The sequence below is a fragment of the Gekko japonicus genome, unplaced genomic scaffold (assembly GCF_001447785.1).
Source record: "Gekko japonicus isolate JY-2015 unplaced genomic scaffold, Gekko_japonicus_V1.1 scaffold548, whole genome shotgun sequence".
Taxonomy (NCBI): domain Eukaryota; kingdom Metazoa; phylum Chordata; class Lepidosauria; order Squamata; family Gekkonidae; genus Gekko; species Gekko japonicus.
In genome coordinates, this window is record NW_015169791.1 from 122,837 (window position 1) to 147,786 (window position 24,950).

General features: G+C 45.5%; 1 protein-coding gene across 3 annotated transcripts in view; it reads left to right on the forward strand.

The window, feature by feature from the left end:
- TPH2 (tryptophan hydroxylase 2) overlaps nt 1-24,950 on the forward strand; it is a 116,119-nt gene that overhangs the window by 5,699 nt on the left and 85,470 nt on the right. For all 3 annotated transcript variants that reach the window (XM_015417027.1, XM_015417028.1, XM_015417029.1), the window contains exons 2-4: nt 6,557-6,709; nt 9,212-9,395; nt 9,490-9,590. In XM_015417027.1, coding sequence (XP_015272513.1) covers nt 6,557-6,709; nt 9,212-9,395; nt 9,490-9,590 — 438 coding nt within the window. The remainder of the gene's footprint in view (nt 1-6,556; nt 6,710-9,211; nt 9,396-9,489; nt 9,591-24,950) is intronic.

The following is a 24,950-nucleotide window of genomic DNA, read 5'->3' on the forward strand; positions in this document are numbered from 1 at the left end:
AAGAAGGAATTCAAGAGGGAATACAAAAGGGTATACAACAAGCATTTGCTAGTTTACATGAAAACCCTATTATGTTAGAGAGAACTGAAAACCTGGAACTAAGTACACAAAATTTAGGAGAGTTTAATGGAAGTCAGCAAGGAAAAGAAGATGTAGAGCTATTATGCCCGCAAAACATAAAACAAAACAAAAAAATAGCTAATAGGAGGCAATTGAAGAGAGAAAAGCTAAGAGCAAGAGGAAAAGTACATAGAACCCTGCTGGAAAAGGTGAAAAAACGGGGAAGGGAAAGACAAAGACGATGCAAGTGGAAACTTAAAAAAATTAAAATGGACTGGAGACATGACTTTTCAAAAAATAATGAGGAGAGTTTGGAAATAATCTCCCATCTGTGTAAAGAGAAAAAACAGACATGTTACTACAGAGAAAGAAGTTGAAGATTTATAGAAAACAAATTAAATTATATGATATTTTTATATGAGCATTTTGCTTTGGCCTGTATGTGTAATAACGGATTGGCTTGCTTTGTAAATGGTATTGGTATCTTAAGTTTCATTGATATTTTTGAAAGGTGTAAGTGTGATTGAAATAAGGAGGGAAAGCTCAATGGGTACAAAATTAAAGGGGGTGAATGAATTGAGTTAAGTAAGGTAAAAGGTTTAATTAATTTCATTTTCATTTTAGATGTTCAGTTTATATATTCTTTATAATGTTTTGAATGTTTTCCTCATCTTTGCAGCATTGATACTGAAAGTGACCACCTTGAAGTTCATAAATAATGATGTATGTAGTACATAAAAATTGGGGCAAAGATTGAAAGGAGATAAGTGTTAAAATGCTGATAGAGAAATGGATGGTAATATTGGAGAAAGTAATAAGGTCTCAAAATTAGGTAAAGTGGGAAATGGAAACAGGAGAAATGTATGGGTATAGTAGTAAGCACTTAAAGGGATCTAAAGTAAATAAAATGAAAACAGAAATGATTTAGATTAATATATAATCTATAGTTAGTAAAGACAACTCTACCGATGTTGGAATTAAGCTATTTAAGCTCTTACTCCAAGGAAATAAAGGGTGAAGTGAGGCAGAATAAAGTAATGTTTACAAAAAAGGAGAAAGAAAGAAGTAGGAGAATTTTGGAAATTATTGTTATTGGATGTGTGTGCTATTCTTAAGTGATTGCATACAAGAAAAACAGCTGAATGCATGGTTGGTATGTTGTTGTACATAATAGATTTGAAGTATAAATAATTAAGTATATCTATATTATGAATTATGGTGATTATGCAATATGGTGAAAATCCAATAAAAAGTATTATATAAAAAAAGAACTTAATGGGAATGAGACTGTATCTTTTCATCACAGCACAGCTTAGGATAAGCAGTTCTGAACTCATCATCTTAGCACTATATAAAGTTGAGCCTGGATACCCATATCTGTGGCTTGGGGCCACACCTCTCTGGCCTCCTTTCATGCATGCTTAGAACACACATGGGGTGAACTTTGGTAAAGGGATTTCTACTGAAAGGGCATTTTGCACCAAACTGGAACACCTTGCACAGCCAAGGATGGAAATAAGTGATGTCACAGCATATTGCAAACACTGCTCTGCTCAGAATTCTTATAGATAGTCCACCTCAGGACATGAACACAAATCTGCACCCTCCACTCTTTCAACTTGGGGATGCAAGGACAAAGTACCCCACACAAGTAAGGAGAGGGAGACTCCCTGACTCAAAATCTGATTGCTGCAGATGTCTCCTCCCCAGACACGTGTACCCGCCTTCCTCACACAACAGTTCCTAGTGGTGTCTCCCATACGAAAGGCACAGGGTACCTATGCAAAGTGCAGAAAGGGGGAATCCTCCTTGGAGATACACAAGCAAACCATCACTGTGCTCTCGGTGTGATGTCATGCCAGTGTAACCACACATGCAAGTGGAGGAAACATGAAGCATCATGACATTTCTGAGTGAATATCAGCCTTTGCTATCGGTGGCCAAACATTCATTATGCCTTTTGCCTTGCAGGATCTGAGCCCCATAAAGCAGCCCAAACAGAAACTGTAGTTCCAATCCAACTCCCTATAAGGGATGTGTAAAGTATTGGCCCAATAAAGACATTATCTTCCCTAGGTGGATCTCAATATGTGGGGAAATACCAAGGGAGAGATAGAGGAATCGGAAAAACACCTAAGTGGGAAACACCACCATATGCAGAGTATTTGAGCCCACTTGCTGTTTGTTGCTATTGTAGAACATTATTTGTCACTGTCCTTGCATTATTTTAGCATTTTTTCAGGCAGGGGTAGAGATAGCAACAGACTATTTGCAATGCTGTGCCAGTCATCTGCTAATTCTGCAATGTGGTCAACAGCTACAGTGACCAGTTTGCATCTAGCTGCTCTGATGTAAAGTTGTAAACTCCCTTGTTCTAGGTAAACTCCTTTGTGCTAGGTAACCCCCAGCACATGTGCCAACAGCAGCATACCAGACAACTCCAGGGCCAGATCTTTGCCTAAGCAACCCAAGCACTGCTGGGACTAGCAGAATAGGAAAAAATAACAGGTATAGCTTATTCCCATCATTGCCTTCCAGACCGCCACAGCCACCTACCAAGTCTGATAACAATGACTGAGATGGTGAAGCTCGGCATACCCCAAGCCCATCTTCTAGTACATAAAACCCTTGCCCCCCTATTTTGTTGCTAGCACAAGAACTTCTCCACAGGTAGACACAGCATTTTTTTTGACCCCTGGACAAAAATGCATTCTAGCCTGACACATGCACCATTGCAACTTGCTTAATGTACAGTTGTTTGACCAGCACAGCTGAATCTATCGGAACCCAACAGTGAGAGGGACAACTTTACCTGTGGTTATGCTGTCTGTCAGCACGACTGTCTGTCAATGGAGTCATGCTAGACTAAGAAAGTTGTCAAGCCCATTCACCTGTCTCATCATCTGAATTTTATTCCTGACACTGTTCAATAAATATGTAGTTTGTATCACACTTATGTCTCTGTTTAAACTGTTTTGTAGACAGATAGCTATGCCCATCTTCCTGCTCATTTCTAACCTCAGATATCTGCCGCATGAGGCTTACACTGGGAGTGGGCTGAGAGGGTCAGCTATCCTTCACCGCTGTGCTTTAGCAAACAGAGGGAAACACTCCTCTGGGTTTCGAATCCCCTTAATCATTGCTGGTGTGTGATAAACCATTCAGGCTACATGATGATGGAACAGATATAGATAAAAAAGGCTGCTGGAGTAATGAACTTCATGAATGCAGCAGAGGAATGGCTACATGAAAAGGTGCTAAGCAAAATGATTGGCACCTGGGACAGCCAATCAGCATGAATGACCCTCCCTAGCGACTGGGTCTGATGGTACAAAATTCCATCTGTGTCTGGGACTCCTTCCAGGGCTGTACTGTAGCTAGATAAATGCAAGTCTTGAACTGCAAGGACCTCAGACATTGCCCATGATCAATGTTCCCTCCAAGCTGTGGAGTCTTGTGAGCAAAAGTTCTCCTTTGTGAGCTACTGGCATTAAAGTTGTGAGCAAGCAATTTGGCTACTGCATAAATTACTTTGCCATGGAGCCATCCTTCCTGAGCTAAGACAAAAATGTGTGAGCCAGAGGCTAAAAAACTGTTATGTCTGCAGACCGCTACTGGGCACCCGCGATTCAGTGGAGCTTGAGTCCAGAGAACAATGAGGAAGAGTGTCCTGCACCCTGCCTCTAGGGAACCAATGGGACATTGGCGGGAGGTTTGAATGGGCCAATGGGATTCCGCAGGGGTTCCCCAGAATGTATATAAGCGGCCACTCAGCCGTTGGTGGGTGTGCGTATTGTGTACTAATAAAGTGTGCTCTGTACTATGCATGCCTCAGCGGTTCTTCCATGTGGCTAACCTACTACACAACAAAAACTGTGAGCTAGCTCACACTAACTCAGCTTAGAGGGAACACTGCCCATGATGTGCTCAGCTGCATGTTGGTTTTAACTTTTAAAGTCCTACGCAGTCTGGGACCAACATATCTGCAGGACTGCCTCTCCTGACATACTACACTCTTCTAATAACAACACACTGATGATCCTGGGACCAAGGAGTATTTACCTTGCACTGACCAGAGACAGAGCCTTTTCATCAGTGGCTTCAGCTTGGTGGAATGCACTTCCAGCTGAGATCCAGACCCTCAGGGATTTGGTACGATTCCTCAGGGCCTGTAAGACAGAGATATGTCACCAAGCATATGGATGAAATCAGGAGAGCTCCCATCTATACAGTTCTGCTATTCCCCCTACCCCCGAGGCAGCAGTATAGTAATTGTTTGGGCCATCTTAGGAATTGTTTACTGGAATTGTTTTAATTGACATATTTTAAACTTATATATGTTCTATTTATTATATGTTGGAACCTGCTCTGAGGGAAATAATAATAATAATAATAATAATAATAATAATTTAAAATAATGCTCTGATGTGTATGGGATGTAAATTCTGCCCCTGCCTTCTCCTAGTTTATTGTTGGTCAAAAGATGTGGTTTTCCTTCTTCCCTGCTTCCCTTTTGTTGAAAAAAAGCTTCTCGGGTCATGTGCCCCCTGTAGGATCTGAAGCCTTGTCTGGAAGCAGCTGTATTCTTTCCTTCTAACAAATGAGCTGTGGAGGTATTGTAAGAAAGGGGTTGTATTTTAACTTATGACAGCTTTTTGTTAAACACCAACCCTGCCAGATTTATTAGGTCTTGTGGGTTGCCAAGAGGCAACAGAACAAGAATGACCTCTTTGACATGTGTCTAGATAAAGGTTAACCAACTTTCTTGAGTATAAGGTGTATTGAATAAACAGAGACAAAATGGTAACCAGCAACTAGGAACTCAGCTTTGCTCAGAGGCCACCCAAAGAGCACAGCACATCTGCACTCCTAATATTCTATTCGAGAACCTCATTCATGCTGCCATCAACACAATACACACAGAGAGTTCTTAGCTAAAGTTGGCTAGTTTGTAGAGTTGAACAATGCAGTTCATGCAGGAAACCCTTTCCTGGGCTGTGCACCAGGCTCAGTACTCCCCTAATTCTGGCTTTTCTTCCCATCTATTGTGAATGGCCTAGGCCATTCAGAACAGGGGCAGTTCTACCTCAAAAAGGTATTCCTGGAGAGTCTCTGTCCTCCTGGGATCCTCCCCAGTGAATGATCTTAATAAAAATCAGAGAGTCAAGCTTGCTCTGTCTTCGTTGTTATCCTTCAGCACCAAGCAAGGGGGCTTGATCGAACAATGTAACCTGCTCACTATATTGTTTGACTTCCTCAACTGAAAGATAAGAGCAAGACTTTGGCACAGAAAAAAACAGAGCAAAGAATCTGCTGCCCCTTGGTTCAGTTGTCTAATTCAGCTCAGAGGTCTGGAACAGGGGTGGTCACTAACAGTATCTGGAATATATGGTAGGAGTGGCCATACTTACTGGCCTGCATGACCATCAATTTTCATATCCTGCTTTGACAGAACTACATATCGGAAATAGGTTTGACTTTCATGTAATCAATGCCTTTCTCCATCCACTAACACATGCAAAAAGTGCCTGCATTATATGGATCACAACAGGATATGAAATCCCAATTTGTTTTTTTCTTTGTGAAATTGATAGTGCAGATATCTGGTTCAGAAATGATTGTTCTACATAAACTGTAGAAGTTTGTTTTTTAACTAGCAGAATATCCACTTGTCATGATCTGGCCTGTGCAAATAAAGGCCTAGCAGGCCCAGGGAGCCTGAGTAGCAGTGGGAGGAGGCCAGGCCTACAACTCCCAGAAGTCCCTGAGAGGTTTTGGCACCAATTTTAGCCAATCACAGAGAAAGGTGACTTATAATAAAAGAATTGGTACTGAAGAAGAGCTGTTCTTTCTTCCAAGAGAGCAGGGCCAGAGGGAAAGTTGCTGCTGGGAGAGGAAGGGTGAGTAGACTCAGGCCCAACTGAGACAGTGAGCTAGGGACTGTGAGTCCAGTTGTGTTAGGGCATTTGGTTTCTTTTCTCTTCACCCCCTTATTGCTATTGTTCTTGCACCTTGTTTGTTTCACATATTTGACTGACCTCCTCTAAAAATAAATCTCTTATTTGTTGTTTGCTTTGCCTGGTCCTCATGCTTATTATTCGGCCAAATAAGGGAGGTCTGAAGGTCTTGGAAGGGTGCTCTGGGCCTTCTCAAGGGAACCTAAAACCAGAGTGGCAGCAGCCTCAGGTGACACCCCATCTGAGCCATGACACCACTCCAATACAGACTGTGACATATACAAAATATAATAACCCACGTTGTAGAAGTGTGGTGGTACTATATGATATGTCTTTGTTCATTCCTTTTAGAATAATCATTAATGTCTGATAGTAACATATAACATATAATTTTCCTTTCTAAAGGTGGCCTTTAGGAAGAAAAATGCTTAACTCTGAATGCTAAAATCAAACAAGCATCATCTATTTGAAAGACAAGATTAATTTTTTTTTAGAAGTTCCTGCTGAAAACCTTCTCTCCTGTATCCATATTCTTGCAGCTGAATAGAACTGGTTCTGGTAAAATTGATGACAGAAAGGGCAACAAAAGTGCAGGCAAGAATGAATCGACATCTGAAAGTGGAAAGACTGCTGTGGTGTTTTCTTTGAAAAATGAAGTTGGTGGCTTGGTAAAAGCACTCAGACTCTTCCAGGTAAAACCTTCACCTTTGTATTGGAAAAGTCCATGACACGCAAGTGAAAGCTAATGAGTGTGTGTGTGCACTAATTCTAAGACAGTTTGTGTATGTATAGCCATAATGATGTTCTGTTTGTTTTAAATGTCATCTTTATTTGCATCATGCTACCAGATTTACTTTAATTATGCCATTTCCAAGGGTTGGAACATTTGCAGTTAACTATTGTTCTGCTGTGAAACATAAATACCTGATGAACCCTATTACCCTTTTTGCTAGTGCAAGAGAAAGGTGGGGCTACTTTGATCCTCAGAAAGGTGATCGTGGGACCTTTATGGACAAAAAAAAATGTGGTAAAAGAGCTTCAGAGTCTCTTATCCCGCTTTTATAACAAAGTTTGTGTCCAGTGGCACCTTTAAGACCAACAAAGGTTTATTCAAGATATGAGCTTTCGTGTCCATGCGCACTTCCTCAGATATATTAAAAATGGAAGTGAACAGTTCATATATATATAGGCAGCAGGCTCGTAGCTACATTGAAACATTCTGGGGCCTGCCCCCCCCGACTTCCTACCAAGGCCCCACCACAACCTCACCTGTCAGCAGCCCCACAGGCTCCATCCTGGGCTGGCAGCCGAATTGGGCAGAATCAATTTCGGCCGGCAGAAAGAATTCCCACGTGTCAATTTCGGCAGTACTAGCTGATTGGGGAGTCTTTCCGCCAGCGGAATGTCAATTTCGGCCCCATTATATCCTATGGGCCATTGAAGTCAATTGTGAAAACATAGGGTATATTCTAGGGGGCTGGAGGGGAGGTGGTTTTAGGGAGAGGCTCCAAACTTGCAGGGTAGCTGCTGAAGCCTCTCCCCAAGATACCCATCAAGTTTCAAGAACATTGGGTCAGGGGGTCCAATTCTACAGGCCCCCGAAGAGGTTGCCCCTATTCCCTCCATTGTTCTCTACGGTGGGAAAAAACGTTACTTTCCACTAATGGAAAGACTAAATTTTCCACTAATGGAAGGGGTGGGCTAATTTCCACCATTTCTCTCTTCCTGCTGCAGTCCACCAGTTTACCTCTCATGCTGTTCCTGGGGTCCCCTGTCCTCATGCTGTTCCTGGGGTCCCCTCCCCTTGGGGGAGATCACTGGGAGGGGAGGAAGCAGGAACATTCTGTTCCACTGAGAGAAGTGCCTTGCATGACTGGTGGTATACAGCAGTGTATACCACCAGTGCTAGAGAGTTCAGGCCCACTTTCACCAGCTCAGGCAACAAAAGTCCAAGGACAGGATCACTTGATAAAATGTAGGTATCATGACATTTATTTGTTCATTTGTTTATAGTCCACCTTTCTCACAGGGGCTCAGAGTGGATTACATGTGCATTTTTTAAGATCACTGTAAGACTCGTGGAACAGAAACATTTGTGTATGTTAGCATAGTGCCAAGTCAGATTAAAACAGGTTAAAATACATACTACTTTGGTATGAAGAAGTTATTTACTATGCCTATAAATCTGGCACTGAATGGCATATTTTAATAGTGAACAACACTTTTACAAGAAATTGCCATGGTAAATCATGTCTAATTAACCTGTGATATTTATAGATTTCATCCCAGATTTCTAATGAAATGGAGTGTTGAATATATTAATAATTATGTGATAGGTTTATTGGACTTAACATCACAAATCATTGATTGGGGTTTCTTTTTATTTTACTGTATCTAACAGAAAAGTGGATCACTTATGTAGCAAAAACAGGTCACTCTTAGACAATGTAGGCATTTCTGCATAGTGAGGGAACTCCTTAGTTATGCAGAAAAATATGACTTTATAATTAACCAAAGAGGGGAGACTTGAACAGAAAATGAGGAGCATGGAATGTTGACAGCCATGAAAATTAAAGGGGAAAAACAGCAGGGAAGCAGAAATTGGTTTGCTCAAAATCCTGAAAACACATTGAATCCAGGAAGCAGATATTTGAGGGTTGCATATGTAAGAGAGAATTTTCCAAACCACAGATCTCTGCCCCCTGCTAGGATCTCTTACAGGCCCAACATTTATCCCCTCCAATAGCAACCTTGACAACTCCATGTTTATTGAGAGTTCAGTGAAACAGACAACTCACAGACAAATTAAGGGTTTATGCATATATAAGAAAACATTGGTTTGTTTCTTCTTTGTAAAAATATATATCATTACCCCCAAATTACCTGAGGAGGACTCAGTATGTTGTGGGAAGCATGAAACACTGAGAGCAGTTGTGTATCAGTTAAAGGGAGAGAGAGAGGAAAAAGAGAGAGAGAGGGATAATGGAGAAATTGGTCTGTTCAAGATCTTAACAGCTTATAGTATCCTGGGAGGAGAATCAGGAGGAAATGTACCAGTAATTTATTCTCCTGCAGTTTCTTGTGAGATCCCAACTTGAACACATTAAACTACATTTCTTAAGAAATTCCTGTTAAATCATTCTGTTCTAAGTGAATGTAGTGTGTCACTGAAGTGATCTTTATTTTGTCTGCAGGAAAAACATGTGAGTATGGTTCACATTGAATCGAGAAAATCCAAGAGGAGGAGTTCAGAGGTAGAAATTTTTGTGGATTGTGATTGCAGCAAAAAACAATTCAACGAACTCATTCAGTTGTTAAAATATGAAACTAACATTGTAACTCTAAATCCCCCGGAAAATATCTGGACTGACGAGGAAGGCAAGGCTATTATTTCCTCATTCACTTTATGTTGAAATTAGCAAAATCTTGTGATGATACCCTAAGACCTGTGATCACTCTATGTTTTCTCCAGAACTTGATTGTGTGCCTTGGTTCCCCAGGAAGATTGCTGAATTAGACAAATGTTCCCAAAGAGTTCTCATGTATGGCTCTGAACTGGATGCAGATCACCCTGTAAGTATTCACTAAATGATGACTGATACTCACACTTGTTTGACCAATCAGGTTATGTGGAATGGAGCAAAACTTATTTCCCCCCCCATTTGACTAGTAGTGCTGATGCTGGTGCTGTCCAGTGATGGTTGAATCCAGTTTATATATATATATATATATGCCCTAGCGTATTGGCACTTTCCAGCTCTCCCATTGGCTGTGCTGTGCGCTCCATCAGCCATTAGCTGGGTGCTGGGTTTGCCTCTCTCCCCTACCGACTGCGAGCTTGGCCAATCTTCCCTGTCAAAATAAACTGCTAAAATGGCTGTCTCTCCTGATGAAGACGCTTCTCCTGCTTTGAGGTGAGCCACCGGCCATCAATCTATTCTCTTCTCCTCCTGCTGTGGGGCTCACTTTCCCTTTAGTGGCTATTGCTAGGCAACCAAGCTTGGTTCTATCAGTAAAAGGCAGGGACAGGAGGCCCTTTCCAGGCCTACTTTTGCCTTTGTGGGGAACTCATTGGGGCCAGTCCTGACTAGGGTTGCCAGCTCCAGGTTGGGAAATTCCTGGAGATTTTGTGGTGGAGTCTACAGAAGCCAGAATTTGGGAAGGGGAGAGGCCTCAGCTGAATAGAATGCCATAGAGTCCACCCTCCAAAGCAGTTCCCCTGGAAAAAATGGTGGACTCTGTGTGTCATTATACCCTACAGAGGTGGCCCTCCATGACATCCAGTGACGTAGCAGTTAGCACTTCAAAGCAGGGTCTGCCAGACACAGGTTCTTCCTGTGGAAGCTGATTGGGTGATTTCAGACCACTCACTGGCTTTCAGCCTAACCTACCTCACAGGGTTGTTGTGCAGATCAAAAGGGGGAGAGGAGAATGATGTGAGTTGCTTTGGTCCCCACTGAGGAGAAAGACAGTACTTTGTCTAGATAGAGGCTTCAAGGAGGGGGGGAGGAGATGGAAACCTGAAGTCATAAGGGCAGATAATGGCACATTGATGGTTGGCTGGGAAGGAGATAGGGTTGCCAACTCCAGGTTGGGAAATTCCTGGAGATCTGAGGGGTGGAGCCTAGAAAGGGTTGGATTTGAGGAAGGGTGGGACCTCAGACAGGTATAATGTCATAGATGCCACTCTCCAAACCAGCCATTTCCTCCTGGGGAACCACTGTTGCCAATCTCCAGGTGAGGGCTGAAAATCACTCAGAATTACAACTGCTTTTTAGGTGTCAGAGATCAGTTCCCCTGGAGAAAACAGTGGACTCTGTGTCATTATACCATGCTGAGGTCACCACAGCAAATTGATGCTGAGAGCCCAAGGTCAGGGCACCCACCCAGAGCCTCTTTCTAAAGCTCATATTTATTTCCACAGTGGGCCTTATTCCTAGTGATAAATAATGCTTATAATGCAATTGTTTATAATTGTTTGACAGCTTGTTTCCTAAGTGTTCAAAGTGCTTTGTATACATTGACATGAAGATCCTTATAATTCTGTATAGTAGTGTTGCCCAGAAATCTGGAGGTACATGTGAAAGTTCCTTCACAAGTGCACCTCCAGATCCCTGGGGCAAAGGATTTCTGGTTTGTGGATGCAATACTGGGCAATTCTGCAGGAAGAGAATTATGGCAGCAGGCACTACATGAGTTTTAATCTTTATTGAACATCTTAAAAAGAAAAGGCAGGAAAACACAAGTAGACTGAAAGAGCAATGTAAAATACTACATATTAAGATTTACCGAGCTCTGAGTAACAAAATTTCCTATAAAACCACACTAGCATTTGGAGACTAAGCAACAACAAGCAAATCAGATGATTCCTAGCAGAACCTAACAGAAGAGGGCTGGAATCCAAGACTTATGAGGAAAGGCTGAAAGAGTTGGGTATGTTTAGCCTAGGAAAGAGAAGGGTTAGAGGGAACATGATTGCAGTCTTCAAGTATTTGAAGGGCTGTCATGTAGAAGATGGAGCGGATCTATTCTCTCTTGCTCCAGATTGCAAGACTAGATCTAATGGGTGGAAGGGAGGCATTACTGGCTAAATATCAGGAGAAACTTCCTAACTGTAGGAGTGGTTGAGCAGTGAAACAGACTGCCTCGGGAGGTGGTGGATGCTCCTTCACTGGACGTTTTCAAGCAGAGGCTGGACGACCATCTTTCGGGTATGTTGTAGGGCTATCTTTCGGCTAGGCTCCTGCAGAGTGCAGGGGGTTGGACTAGATGACCTGCAAGGTCCCTTCCAACTCTAACATTCTATGATTCTATTATTCTAAGCCGTCTCAGGTGTGCTAGATGTTCCTCTGCTGGGATGAGCAAAATCAGGACCTACCCTCGGTGTTTTTATGATCCCACATTATCTCCAGAGAGAAAGAGAAGGGGGAGGGGGGGAGGACTCAGATTTCAATTTGAACAGCATCAAAGCAGAGAAGAGGCATGGATAAGTTCAGTATGGCTCCTGCAGCCTCTCCCCACATGAAACCCCAAGTCCCAAAAGATATTGGACCAGTGGGTCCAATTCTATGGGCACCCAAACAGGTTACCCCCCATTCCCTCCATTGTTTCTAATGGGAATGAAAAAACCTAACCCAGCCAGCAGACACACAGCAAGGCAAGCAGGCAGGCACCCAGCAGTCAGACTCTCCCTGAGAATCTCAGGGAAAGTAAACTGTTGGGAGGTTGTTTGTTTGCTAGGAGCCCAACACTCACTGCAGAACAAGTGCCACAGTGGCAGTGAAAATGCCACACAGAAACCCAACAGGACCAATGTCAAACCGGAGAATCTCTGTCTTACAAACTGAAGGGGGGGGGCTTTCTGAAAGGGCAGCAGAATCAGTGCATTGAATGCAGTAGTGCCAGCATGGCGATAGAATCCTGTGCCTGCTAGTGTCAACCTGCATGGCAATATTGCGTTCAAAAGCTTCAAGCCAGGCATCCCCCCTCCCGCAGACCTGTGGAAACTGGGAAAGGAAGGATAGGTGGAAGTGGGTTCCACACAAGCTTATCTAACCTCTCTCCCTGACACCCCCTAACTTGTCACCTCACCTGTAAGATCAGAGAGCTTCTAGGTCAGGAGGAACACTTTGAGACAACCCCCCCAACTTCTTGTTTGTCCACCCTGATCCTCCTCTCTCAGCAGCAACACACCAGCTATCACTGTCCCATTTGAGGAAACTTACCCTAGGTGCGGCTGCCCCTCATCATGGGCACTCCCTCACCCACCATCAGTGTTAGGCACTGGGATGCTTTTTGGAACAAGATGGAGCTGTACAAAAGAGGCAGACTCCACTTGTCCCGAGAAGGAACCAGGCTGAGAGGGGCAGTTTTTAAACTGAATGTTGGGGGAAAGCTGACAGGAGATGAAAAGTCTCTGGTTCGGGATGGCTCACCTCGGAGAGATGAACGGGTGGCTGTTACTTTTCTACAGGGAGGTGGATTGGAATTGTCCACTGAGACTATGGCTAGTGATATGGACTGCCTGACAAGGTCTCGAGAGAGCAAGAGGAAGGTTGCGGGCTTAACATGTATGGGAAATTATAGGTGTTTCTATACAAATGCTAGAAGTGTCCGAGGTAAAACGGGGGAGTTGGAGTGTTTGAAGTTGGGGAAAAATAGACATTGTGGGTATTTCAGAGACTTGGTGGGATGAGGGAAATCAGTGGGATACGGTGATTCCCAGTTATATATTATATCGGAAGGGTGGGGGGGGGGAAGGGTTGGAGGTGGGGTGGCTCTGTATGTCAGAGAGGGTATACAGTCCAGTAAGATTGAGAGGGTAAGAGAATTGGATTCGCTTCTGGAAATTCTATGGGTTGAAATAGTGTGCCCAAAAGGAAACTTAACTGTGGGAATTTGTTATCGCCCACCAGATCAAAAGATAGAGGAGGATTATAAAATGATGAATGAATTAAAGATAGCAGCTAGACAAAAAAAACTGTGTCATAATAGGTGATTTTAACTACCCACACATTGATTGGGTCAATATGTGTTCTAGTCGGGAAAAAGAGATTGAGTTTCTAGACACTCTCAGTGACTGTGCTATGGAGCAGATGGTCACGGAACCTACCAGGGGAGAGGCGATCCTTGATTTGGTCCTAAGTAACACTCAAGACCTGGTGAGAGATGTAAAAGTGATTGCACCACTTGGAAACAGTGATCATAATGTTGTTGAGTTCATCATTTGTACAAATAGAGAATTGGCCAAAAAGACTCACACAACCATTTTTAACTTTAAAAGGGGTAATTTCTCTGATATGAGGGGACACGTGGGGAGGAAACTGAAAGGAAAAGTAGAAAGGGTCAAAAAAATTGGGGAAGCTTGGGATCTATTTAAAACTACAATCCTAGAAGCTCAAAAAATATATATTCCGCAGGTTAGGAAAGGCACAAAAAGGTATAGGAAAAAGCCTGCATGGTTAACAAACAGAGTAATGGAGGCTGTAAAAAGTAAAAAGAATTCCTTTAAGCAGTGGAAAGCTAGTCACAGTGAGGCTGATAAAACGGAACACAGGCTATGGCAAATAAAATGCAAGTCTGAGGTCAGGCAGGCAAAAAGGGAATATGAGGAGCATATAGCAAAAAACGTAAAAACCAACAATAAAACTTTCTTCAAATACATTAGAAACAGGAAACCAGCCAGGGAGGCAGTGGGGCCCTTGGACGACCAAGGGGTAAAAGGAGTATTGAAGGATGATAGGGAAATGGCTGAGAAGCTAAATGCATTTTTTGCCTCCGTCTTCACTGTGGAAGATGAGAAGTGCTTGCCCACTCCAGAACCACTGATTTCAGGAGGGGTGTTGAAAGACCTGAGTCAGATTGAGGTGACGAGAGAGGAGGTCCTAAAACTGATAGACAACTTAAAAACTGAAAAATCACCAGGCCCAGATGGCATACATCCGAGAGTTCTGAAAGAACTCAAATGTGAACTTGTAGATCTCCTGACAAAGATATGTAATCTTTCCTTAAAATCTGCCTCCATTCCTGAGGATTGGAAGGTAGCTAATGTCACTCCCATCTTTAAAAAGGGTTCCAGAGGAGATCCGGGAAATTACAGGCCAGTCAGTCTGACGTCGATACCGGGTAAATTGGTGGAAACCATTATTAAGGAAAGAATTAGTAGGCACATAGATGAACAAAACCTATTGAGGCAGACTCAGCACGGTTTCTGTAAGGGAAGATCTTGTCTCACTAACCTGTTAGTGTTCTTTGAGGGGGTGAACAAACATGTGGACAAGGGGGATCCAATAGATATTATTTACCTTGACTTCCAGAAAGCTTTTGATAAAGTTCCTCATCAAAGGCTCCTAAGTAAGCTCAAAAATCATGGGATAGAAGGACAAGTCCTTTTATGGATCAAAAACTGGCTAGTTCATAGAAAACAGAGAGTGAGTGTAGGTGGGCAATTTTCTCAGTGGAGGGTGGTAAGCAGTGGGGTACCGCAGGGATCAGTACTTGGTCCACTGCTTTTTAACTTGTTCATTAATGATTTGGAGATGGGAGTAAGCAGTGAAGTGGCTAAATTTGCGGATGATACAAAGTTGTTCAGGGTGGTGAAAACCAGTGAGGATTGTGAGGCACTCCAAGGGGATCTGTCAAGGATGGGCGAGTGGGCGTCAACATGGCAAATGGGGTTCAATGTGGCCAAGTGCAAGGTGATGCACATTGGAGCCAAAAATCCTAAATATAAATACACATTGATGGGGTCTGAACTGGCAGAGACTGAGCAAGAGAGAGATCTTGGAGTTGTAGTGGATAACTCACTGAAAATGTCGAGACAGTGTGTGACTGCAATAAAGAAGGCCAATGCTATGCTGGGGATTATTAGGAAGGGTATTGAAAACAGATCAGCCAATATAATAATGCCCCTATATAAATCAATGGTGAGACCTCATTTGGAATACTGTGTGCAGTTCTGGGCACCACACCTTAAAAAGGATATTATAGCTTTGGAAAAAGTGCAGAAAAGGGCACCTGGTGTTTTTGGCCGCTGTGTGGCAGAGTGTTGGACTGGATGTGCCATTGGCCTGATCCAGCATTGGTTCCTCTTGTGTTCTTATGTTCCCTTTAAGCTCACACACTCAGGAAGGATGGCTCCAAAGTAAACTAATTTATGCAGAAGCTATCCAAATCAAATCACCTGCTCACAACTTTAATGCCAGTAGCTCACAAAGTAGAGCTTTTGCTCACAGGATTCCATAGCTTAGAGGGAGCATTGTTCACCACCCCTGCAAAGAAAAGTGCCTCAGGTGATGATATCAATCTTCATGGCACTCCCGTGGGTTTTTCTGGTTTTTGTTGGGGATTGGGCATTTTTCTACCTGGAATGAAAACTGTTCTTGCCACTTTTTAAACCAGCATTCAGGGTTTTTTTAAAGCCCCTGGAGGGGATTTTTTATTGCATTTTTTTATAACACTACAATACTACAACAGAAAAAAGGGAGGGGGAACTACATTTATAGGATACAGAAAGATACCCACTACTGACTAAAAACCCAAGAGAGGAGATAATCTCACTAGCTTAACCATACATTTTGTCTTTATCCCGTTAGTCTGGCTATCAACTGAGTCAAGTTTAGCATTATCTTTTTCAAATCTGAGATTCAACTGTTATACAGAAACACCCCAAATCATCTCACTTCAACCCTTTTTAAAGGCACAATTCAGAGTCCTTCAGCCTTTAATTCTCCTTGCCTAGTGTCTTCCTAAGCTTATAAGGACTTTTAGGGGCCGCCGCCCCTTTCTCTGAAAGAGAGTCCTCCCCAGAGGAGTCCGAGTCCAGCTCGCCATTGGACTTGCTGTCCTCCCCTTTTTCTCCTTCCTTCCCTGGCCCTCTCATCTGGACTCTTAGAAATTCCCGTGCCTTCTGGACAGAGTCAATCTTTTCTTTTTTATCCTTAATTTTGAAGGTTACGCCTTCTGGAGTTAACCGTTTATATCCAATTGCATTTGTCTGTAGAAAAAGAATTAATTCTTTATATTTCTTTCTCCTTTGCCAGTTTGGAGCCAGTTTGGTGTAGTGGTTAAGTGTGCGGACTCTAATCTGGGAGAACCGGGTTTGATTCCCCACTCCTCCACTTGCACCTGCTGATGTGACCTTGGGTCAGTCACAAGCTCTGGCACAGCTGTCCTTGAAAAAGAGCAGTTTGTGTCAGAGTTCTCTCAGCCCCACCCACCTCACAGGGTATCTGTTGTGGGGAGGGGAAGGGAAAGGAGTTTGTAAGCCACTCTGAGACACCTTTGGGTAGTGAAGGGCGGGGTATAAATCCAATGTCTTCTCTTCTTCTTCTCTTTTATCTTATTTCAAATGGAATGTCTTTCAATGTTCTGATGGTATTCTCCCCCACTTTCAGGGGTGCTCCAGATACTGCTTTCAGGATTGTATCCCTCACATGCCTCTTCGAGAATCTTACCACAATTTCCCCAGGCAGATTATTTTTCTTTATATATCCTGAATATGACCTATAGGTCACATCCATTTCGTTTAACAAAAATTCCGCCTTCATATCTGACACTGGGGCCAATACTTCACTCATTAGTTCTTTGAGATTCTCTCCCTTTGTCTCTGGCAAGCCCTGAAAACGAAGGATCATATTAGCCTTTTCCATTTGTAGTTGTAGCAGTTGATCTTCCGTCGAGACTTGCTTCTTTTCCAGCTTTTGAACTTTCTTTTTCACCTTCTGTGCAGTGGCGTCCACTTCTTTCACCTTTTCAGCCATTTCATTCATCATTTTCAATGTCTCGGTTATCTGTGTCTGTTGTTCGGTAATACACTCAGTCATTTTCGACATCTGATCTTTGAGGTTACTCATTTGGTCCAGTAGAGGGTGCATGGATTCTGCCAAAGTCTTTACCAGCTTGCTGGCTCCTTCCAGTTTAAGGCTCTCCATTAGTTTCGCTTTTGAAAGCTTTTCTTTCTCCGTCCTTTTCCCTGCCATCTTTCTCAGTTGTTTACTTTAATTTTTTTTGAAAGTCTCTGAATATGCACTCAAATGCCTTGGTAAGTATTTCTTAACAGTTATGCATGCCTTCTCTTCTGCTCCCCCCCCCGATTCGCTCAGAAGTTCATGCGGTTAGGAGGCGTCCCTCCCTTGCCCGCTTTACTCTCCGTTTTCCATATGGGGTAGGGAGCTTTCTTTTTCTCTTTAACCATTGTTTCGCTCAGTCAGACTCACATTCATATCTGGTCTCCCAACCCCGCTTTACTTCATTTCATCCGCTCGATCTCCTACGCTTGCTCCGGTCAGCGTCACTAGGTCCCATTCAGGCAGTGTGCAGGAAGGACCATTGGGAAGGAGGAGCGCCTCAATTCAGCCACAATGCATAGGCGAAGAGGCGACTCCTCATAAGTCCCCTGGCTAGGAGCCTTCCACCAGGCTCCCTGGGGGGGGGGTAACGGGTCAGCGCTCCCCCTCCTTCCCACCGTGCACAGACTGCATCCCCGGGACATCCGGGAGATGCAACTGTCTAGCGTGCCGCCATCAGCCAGAAGTCCAACCAGCATTCAGTTTTTGTTTGGGGATGGATGGTATCCAGAGTGAACCTACATCACCAAGTGCCACACAGCTACTTGGGTTCTATGGAGGTGTTCTGAGGAGGGTGGTCTGAGTGAGAGAATGCCAGTGGGGGAGGGACTGGTGGAGCTTCTATCTCCCAATCAGAATGGTTTGGGGGATGTGCCTCTCTGTGGTCTCTCTCTAATTTTAATTTTGGGAAGAGCATTTCTCCCCAGACTTCCCAGCACAAACTGTAAGAGGATGCAGGCACAAGAATGTGCTCACTTCAGTCACCCTCAAAGTCCAGGTCCAGGAAGCCGAACAGTGGCAAGTTGACCTTGAGGAAGACCAACTGCTGTCCAGGGCTTCAGGCAAGAGCAATGTATGCTGATGATGTTGCCCGCATGTGAAAAATCATGCTCACTCTGCATGCTTGTGGAGGCTGCATGAGAGGAGCCCCTGGACCACGGCAGAGAGGGCTGGCCAGACTGACTCCTTTGGGGCCCTGTAGCTAAGTGGCAGGTGGACTGTGACTTGCAGGGCTCGGAAAAGTAGTCCCTCATGATCGCAGCCACCGTGTCCTGTCTCATGGGCCTACTGCTCCCAGAAGGGCCAAGGAGCCACCTGATGAGGGCCATCTCAGCATTCATCATGGTGGGGGCCTTGGGGGCCTTGGGGGTGGATGTGGCCTAGCTGGGGAGGTTGGGGGAGAGCAACAGCTGAGCTGCTTTCACCCCTCACTTCCTTAGCTCCCAGCAACATGCCCCCACTGGCCTGCCCCGTACAATCTGCTGGGAGAGCGCGTCTCTCCAGTGATCAAACTCATTGACCCACTTGGTGAACTTGCCCTTAATGTGTCGGGCCCCCCCCCCACATGGTTGGCAACATGTATGTCTTTTGCTTGGTGAAGGCAGGCAAAAAGTGTGCCTTGAACCCTTCTTTCAGTCTCATCACCAGTGCGCGCACTGCTGGAACAAGGTCTGTGCATCCTGCAGCTAGCTCCACCAACGAGGCCAGATCCTCAAGAGCCATGTGGATCATGGGGACAACCTAGGGTTGCCAAATGGGGGCGGGGGGCGGGGAAACCCCCGCTTTGGAGGCCCGATTTCCACTGCGGCGGAATCGGGCCCCGGGGGAAACTCCGCCCCCCCAAAGCTGCGGCCCCGGGGGAAACTCCGCCCCCCAAAGCCCTGTCTCTGCCTATCAGCTATTTCAGTCTCATCACCAGTGCGCGCACTGCTGGAACAAGGTCTGTGCATCCTGCAGCTAGCTCCACCAACGAGGCCAGATCCTCAAGAGCCATGTGGATCATGGGGACAACCTAGGGTTGCCAAATGGGGGCGGGGGGCGGGGAAACCCCCGCTTTGGAGGCCCGATTTCCACTGCGGCAGAATCGGGCCCCGGGGGAAACTCCGCCCCCCAAAGCTGCGTCACGTCTTCCCGAAGAGCTCGGCCACGCCCCCAACGTCAGCAACGTCGCACGTCACTTCCGGTGACGTGGCGGAAGCGCGCACGCGCGCATACAGAGCCTTCTCCCGACCTCGTTGGAGCCTCCCCCGCCAGTAAGTTTGCCAGACTTGGCAACCTTAGGACAACCAGAGCCAGACTTGCCATGTCAGACGAGAGCATGTCTGTGTGGATCTAGAAGGGCCCAAGAACCTCTGCAGTCTGAGAGATGATCACCCACTCCTCCTGGGTGAGCCAGCTCTCTTCCTGAATGACCCCACTCTCTGAGATCAGGGCAGTCAGGGCTCTCTTCTGCTCTACCAGGTGCTCAAGCATGGCACAGGTGGAGTTCCTGTGAGTGCTGATGTCACTGATTAGGTGGTGCTCCGTCATGCCCAACAGTGTCTGTTTCTCATGCAGCTAATAAGTATCCTTATTGCAGTGTGATAAGTGGCCTGCAATGTGCCGGCATTTCTGTAGGATATGCCAGTACGTGCGGTACCCAGAGACATGCTGGGGATTCTCTGAACCCTGGCTCAAGGCATCCCTAACCATGAGGTAGAGAAGGTGGGCTGCACAGGGAATGCGCTTGCGGCCCATTGCCTCGGTTGCTGCCCTCATGTTGGAGCCACCATCTGTCACCATGAAGCCCATGATGATGTCACTGCCTACCCACTCCTCTAGCTGCCTGTTGATGGTTGCCCTGATGTTGGCCCCCGTGTGCGGCATGTTGAGTGGTTTGGTGTGCAGCAGAGCCTGACAATAGCTGGCCCGGGGGCCCTGTCTCTGCCTATCAGCTATTTCCCGCCCCCCCCCACAAGATTACTAGGTTGCCACCAGTGAACACTCAGTGAGAGATATGCCTCATGCCTCTGTTTGGATGTCCAAATATCCAACGTGAAGTGAACAGCCCTCCCTGCAGCAGGGGACAACTGCTTCTTCATGAAGTCCCTGGCAGCCCTGTAAAGCAAGGGCACCACTGTCCTGCTCATCATGGTGCAAGAAGTAGCTGTGTACCAGGTTGCTAGATAGTCCAGAGCATCCTTTGCAACACAGGACTCTCAGCCACTGAGGAGGGAAACCTTTCTATGGTGACGAGCTTGGTAATGTCGCTCATGACCTACCTACTAGCATGCTTCCTCCCCCCCCCCCAGGCACCCTAGTGCCACCCTCACCAAACATCTCAATCAGAGATGCCTGGCATCCCTGCCCTGCCGCAGAACTCTTTGGGTGAGCTCTGGAGGTGGTCATGGCACGACTCAGCTCTTGGCTGGATGGTGGTGGCTGCTTGGGCACCCCAGCAGCAGCAAGTCTCTCCCCCTGAAGAAGTTCCACCTGGTGGTGCTTCTTCAGGTGGTTCCATATCCAGGCAGGTGTGAGATGGTGCAGGGCCTTCCCACAACTTATCTGAGCCCTACACAGCTGGCACTGTGCATAGCATGGGTCGTCCATCAGCTGGAAGTGCTTCCAAACATTGGAGGTGAAGTGGTGGGACCCATGCTTCTGAACAGCAGCTGCAGCCACCACTTGAGCCTCCTCCTGTGAGGAGCTCAAGGGAGACACACTGTGTCTTCGGGGGGGGGGGGAGGAGAAGATTGCTGGCTGGGAGGAGGGGTGCGTCTCCTCCATCTCTTCCTCTTCTGCCCCCTTCAGCCTCCCCTCTTGTCCCTCCCCAGAAGGCCTGCTGGAGCCTAGAGGGACCGAAGCAGTGGGTTAGTCACCCAGGTCCTTCTCCAGTCTCTCCATAGCCCTCTGAGTCTGTGATCTCTGGAGAAAGAGAACTGTCCCCAAAGATCAACCCCAAAGACAGCTCTTGCCGCCCCTCCTCCTGCCTCTGATCCTCAGCAGCAACGGCTTGAGGAGGGACTGCCTGAGCAGCAGACCCCTGCCCAGTGCCAGCACCTGCAGGCACCTCTGCTGGGATCAGCCTAGAAGCGTGGCCTCTTCATTGCACCACTCCAGCCAGTGGTTGGAGAAGTACCAGGTGACTCTGGAGTGGTCCTGTGCACAGTTGGGGGGGAAACTGCAGTCCTCCCCCTAACCCTCCCCTCCACCCCTCTAGTATACCCTCTCCTTCGCCTTTCCCCCAGGGCCCCTCTGTGTTCCCTTCCTGACACTCATCGTGTCACCCTGGGTATGTGGGTAGGGTGTTTAGGCACCTAACTAACTTCACTGAAACCTAAACATGAGAGAGCCTGACTCCTTTTTAAGTACCCTCCCACCCGATATCTATCTAGCTTTTCAAAAGACCTTAGTTCAAAAGCAAGAAATTGCAAGTAGATAAATAGGTACCACTTCGGTGGGAAGGTAACAGCGTTCCATGTGCCTCGGTGTTTAGTCATGCTGGCCACATGACCACGGAAACGTCTTTGGAAAGTGCTGGCTCTTCGGCTTTGAAACGGAGATGAGCACCACAACCCTAGAGTCGGACTCGACTGGCTTTCGAGCAAGGGAAACCTTTACCTTTACTGGTTTAAAACTTGGTGATCCTGCTTCTCTCTAGCTGAAGGTTTTAAAAAGCCATCCTTGCAATGGAAAGCAAACCTTTTTAGAAGTGCTTGGGTCTCTTTATTAAATTTCTCCTGGCTAGAATCTACTGGGACAAACGTGTCCTGTCCCCTAATAAGATGAACTTAAAAGCTGGGTTCAACCTAGGCAATGTGATAAAGCACGGGCCTTCAATGAAGTTCAGGCTCACAGAACACTGTTTTGTGTCAGTAGGCTACTTATCACACTGCTTTAAAAAACAAACAAACCTTCCTCACCTCTTTTAATAGTATTCTATCCTATCTCTGTCCTAGTTAGGTATATGAACTAGAGCCCTACACTAGATTACATAGAAGAGTTTAAAAATAAAGAAATTGCTGAGCAGACCCTTATTAGAGTGGTCGATTTAAATTAATGGCCCTAACAAACCAGAAACACCCACCAAGCCTAGCAAAACCTTTTTAAACAAAAAAACCCCCCAAACACCCCCAAACCAATGCCACACAACTGAACACAGAGAGCAGACCAGTGCCACTAAACAAGGCTTATCAGAGAAGAACCAACCAACAACAACCCACACCTCACCTCATCAGTCCCCCCCAGCAACCAGAAGGAAATCAATCACACTAACTATCTATCTATTAAACGGAAACTATTAAACAGGAAAACTATTAATCTATTAAACAGGAGAACTTTCCAAAAACCCAGCCTACACAGCGACAGCACAGTAACTGGCACAACCCAGAACTAATGAAGAAGAAATGAACAATGAACAACACTGCAACAATTAACACAAACCACAAAAATGCCTACAACTGAAGAAGGACAACCAGCCCCCCCCCCCAACCAGAAGGAACAAACAAGATAAATTGGAAAACTTTACTAAACCCACCCAACCTTCACACAACAGTTCAGAAACCCAAACAGGAAAAAAACAAGGCACGATATTGAAAAAACCCACACCCCACCAGCTCAACCCCCAAAGAACCCAAAAAAGAATAAACCCAACCACCAATAAAACCTTTAAAGACAACAAAAACTTTTAAAACTTTTTAAACACTTTAAGTTGTTCCAATCCCCCTAACACCCACCCCAGAGGACCCACAGAACTCACCCACCCAGACCAATCCAGCTACCCAAGAGAAGACTATAGAAGAAACCCTTTAAAATTTACTCTTAAAAAAAAAAAAAACTTTCCAAACCAGTTCATGTCTTCTCTTCAGTCCAGGAGTCCACCAGCAGGGAGAATAGGGCAGGCCAGGCACAGAGAGCAGCCAGCAGCTGAAGCCAACAAGGCCAGCAGCAGAACAATCTCTCAACAGCTCAGCACCAGCCGCCAGCCAACAAGCAATGGAGTCTAGCCACTAGGTAGGACTCCTTATATGCTCTCTGCCCATGCACAGGACAGTTTCAAAAAAAGAACACTGTCCTGTGATTGGCTAAAGAGGATGCAACTCTCCCCTATTGGGAGAGCTGCAAGTTCTCCCTCCCCCCTCCCAAGAAAGGTAGATGGTGTATTGTGCCAGCACAAGCAACACCATACTCGCAAAAGGCTGCACATGGATTTGCCACTTGCAAATGTATGACTGTGGCACGGGATGATTTGCCCCGCAGGAGAAACGGATTGGGGGCGCATCAAGCGGGCGCGATCATACCGCAACATCTGGGAAGCAGTGTGCACCCATCCCTGATCTGTCCCTTCCAGCCGAAAACCTGCCGCAAAAAGGTAGCACCAAAAGAGTACTACCTATCTGTTGATGCGCAGTACGGGCCGGCATCTGATTGCTGACGCGCCCGTCTCCCTGCAGCATACGGAGGCCCTGTAGAAATGTGCATGCATGTGCATGTGCAGCAAGCTCACCTTGCTCACCGATCTGTGGCTTCCCCCGGCATCTGATCATGCCGGGGAGCAACTGTGTGGCAGCTCGGGGGATCTGTCTGATCCCACCGCCGTGCTTCTCTTTTGATGCGGCTCAAAAAAGCCGCACTTCAGCCGCACCTTTCCCCCCAGTGTGACTGGGGCCAGTGATTGGCTATGAGCTGGCACTTCCCCGTCCCCTCCTCCCTTACCCCAAGGAAGAGTCGGAAAAAGGCCAGTTTCGGCAGGAAAGGCAGAAAGAAGTAAGTGTGCTTTCACCCCTTCCTGCCTTTCCCCAGGCCCCAAATAGCTGCTGAATAATTGCCAAATAATTTGGCAAGTATTCGGCAGCTTGTATTTGGCATGCTGAATCAGATAAGAGAAGCTGATTCGGCATTTGCCTGGCCCGAATAGGGCCAGATCGGCACTATTTGGCCAGTTATTTGGCTCAACCGAACTGAATGCACATCCCTACTTCATGGCTACCCACCTGAATCTATCTCTATGAATGCAAGGAATACATGATGGTTGATCTTTTAATCTACGGTTCTTTGTGGCACCACCCCAAGAGACTCTTTAGATGGAAGTTCCTTATAGCTGCCTCTTTCTTGTGAATGATCTATTAACAGACTATTTCTTGAGAACTGACATTACTCAGATTGGCCATCAATGTACAGTTTTCTTCAATGCTGGGCCAAACTGTTACCAAACTTCTATGTATTTAGATTGACATAACTCTGTATATTATTGCACTGTGTGCAATGTATTGAGTGAAGCTTCTGCTTTAGAGAGTCTTTGGAAAACTCTGAAAAAGTCTGACCCATCCTTCAGTATTCCGTACTTGCAGAAAGTAAGAGCATCATAAAGTATTGGAGGCTCGTAAAAAATCAAGGCAAATTTGACTTTTATATTTTAGTTCTGGTGCATAGAGGATTTCCGCTCCTAAACTATGAGAATAATTATAATCATGCACACTGCTATAAGTTCACTTAAAAGAACATAGATATTAAAGGAATATTTCTATTGGTGTGGGAGGAGAAGGAAGAAGGCATTTGAAAAGCTGCTCACACTCTGGTAGATAATTATGTAGTAGAAATCAGAGAA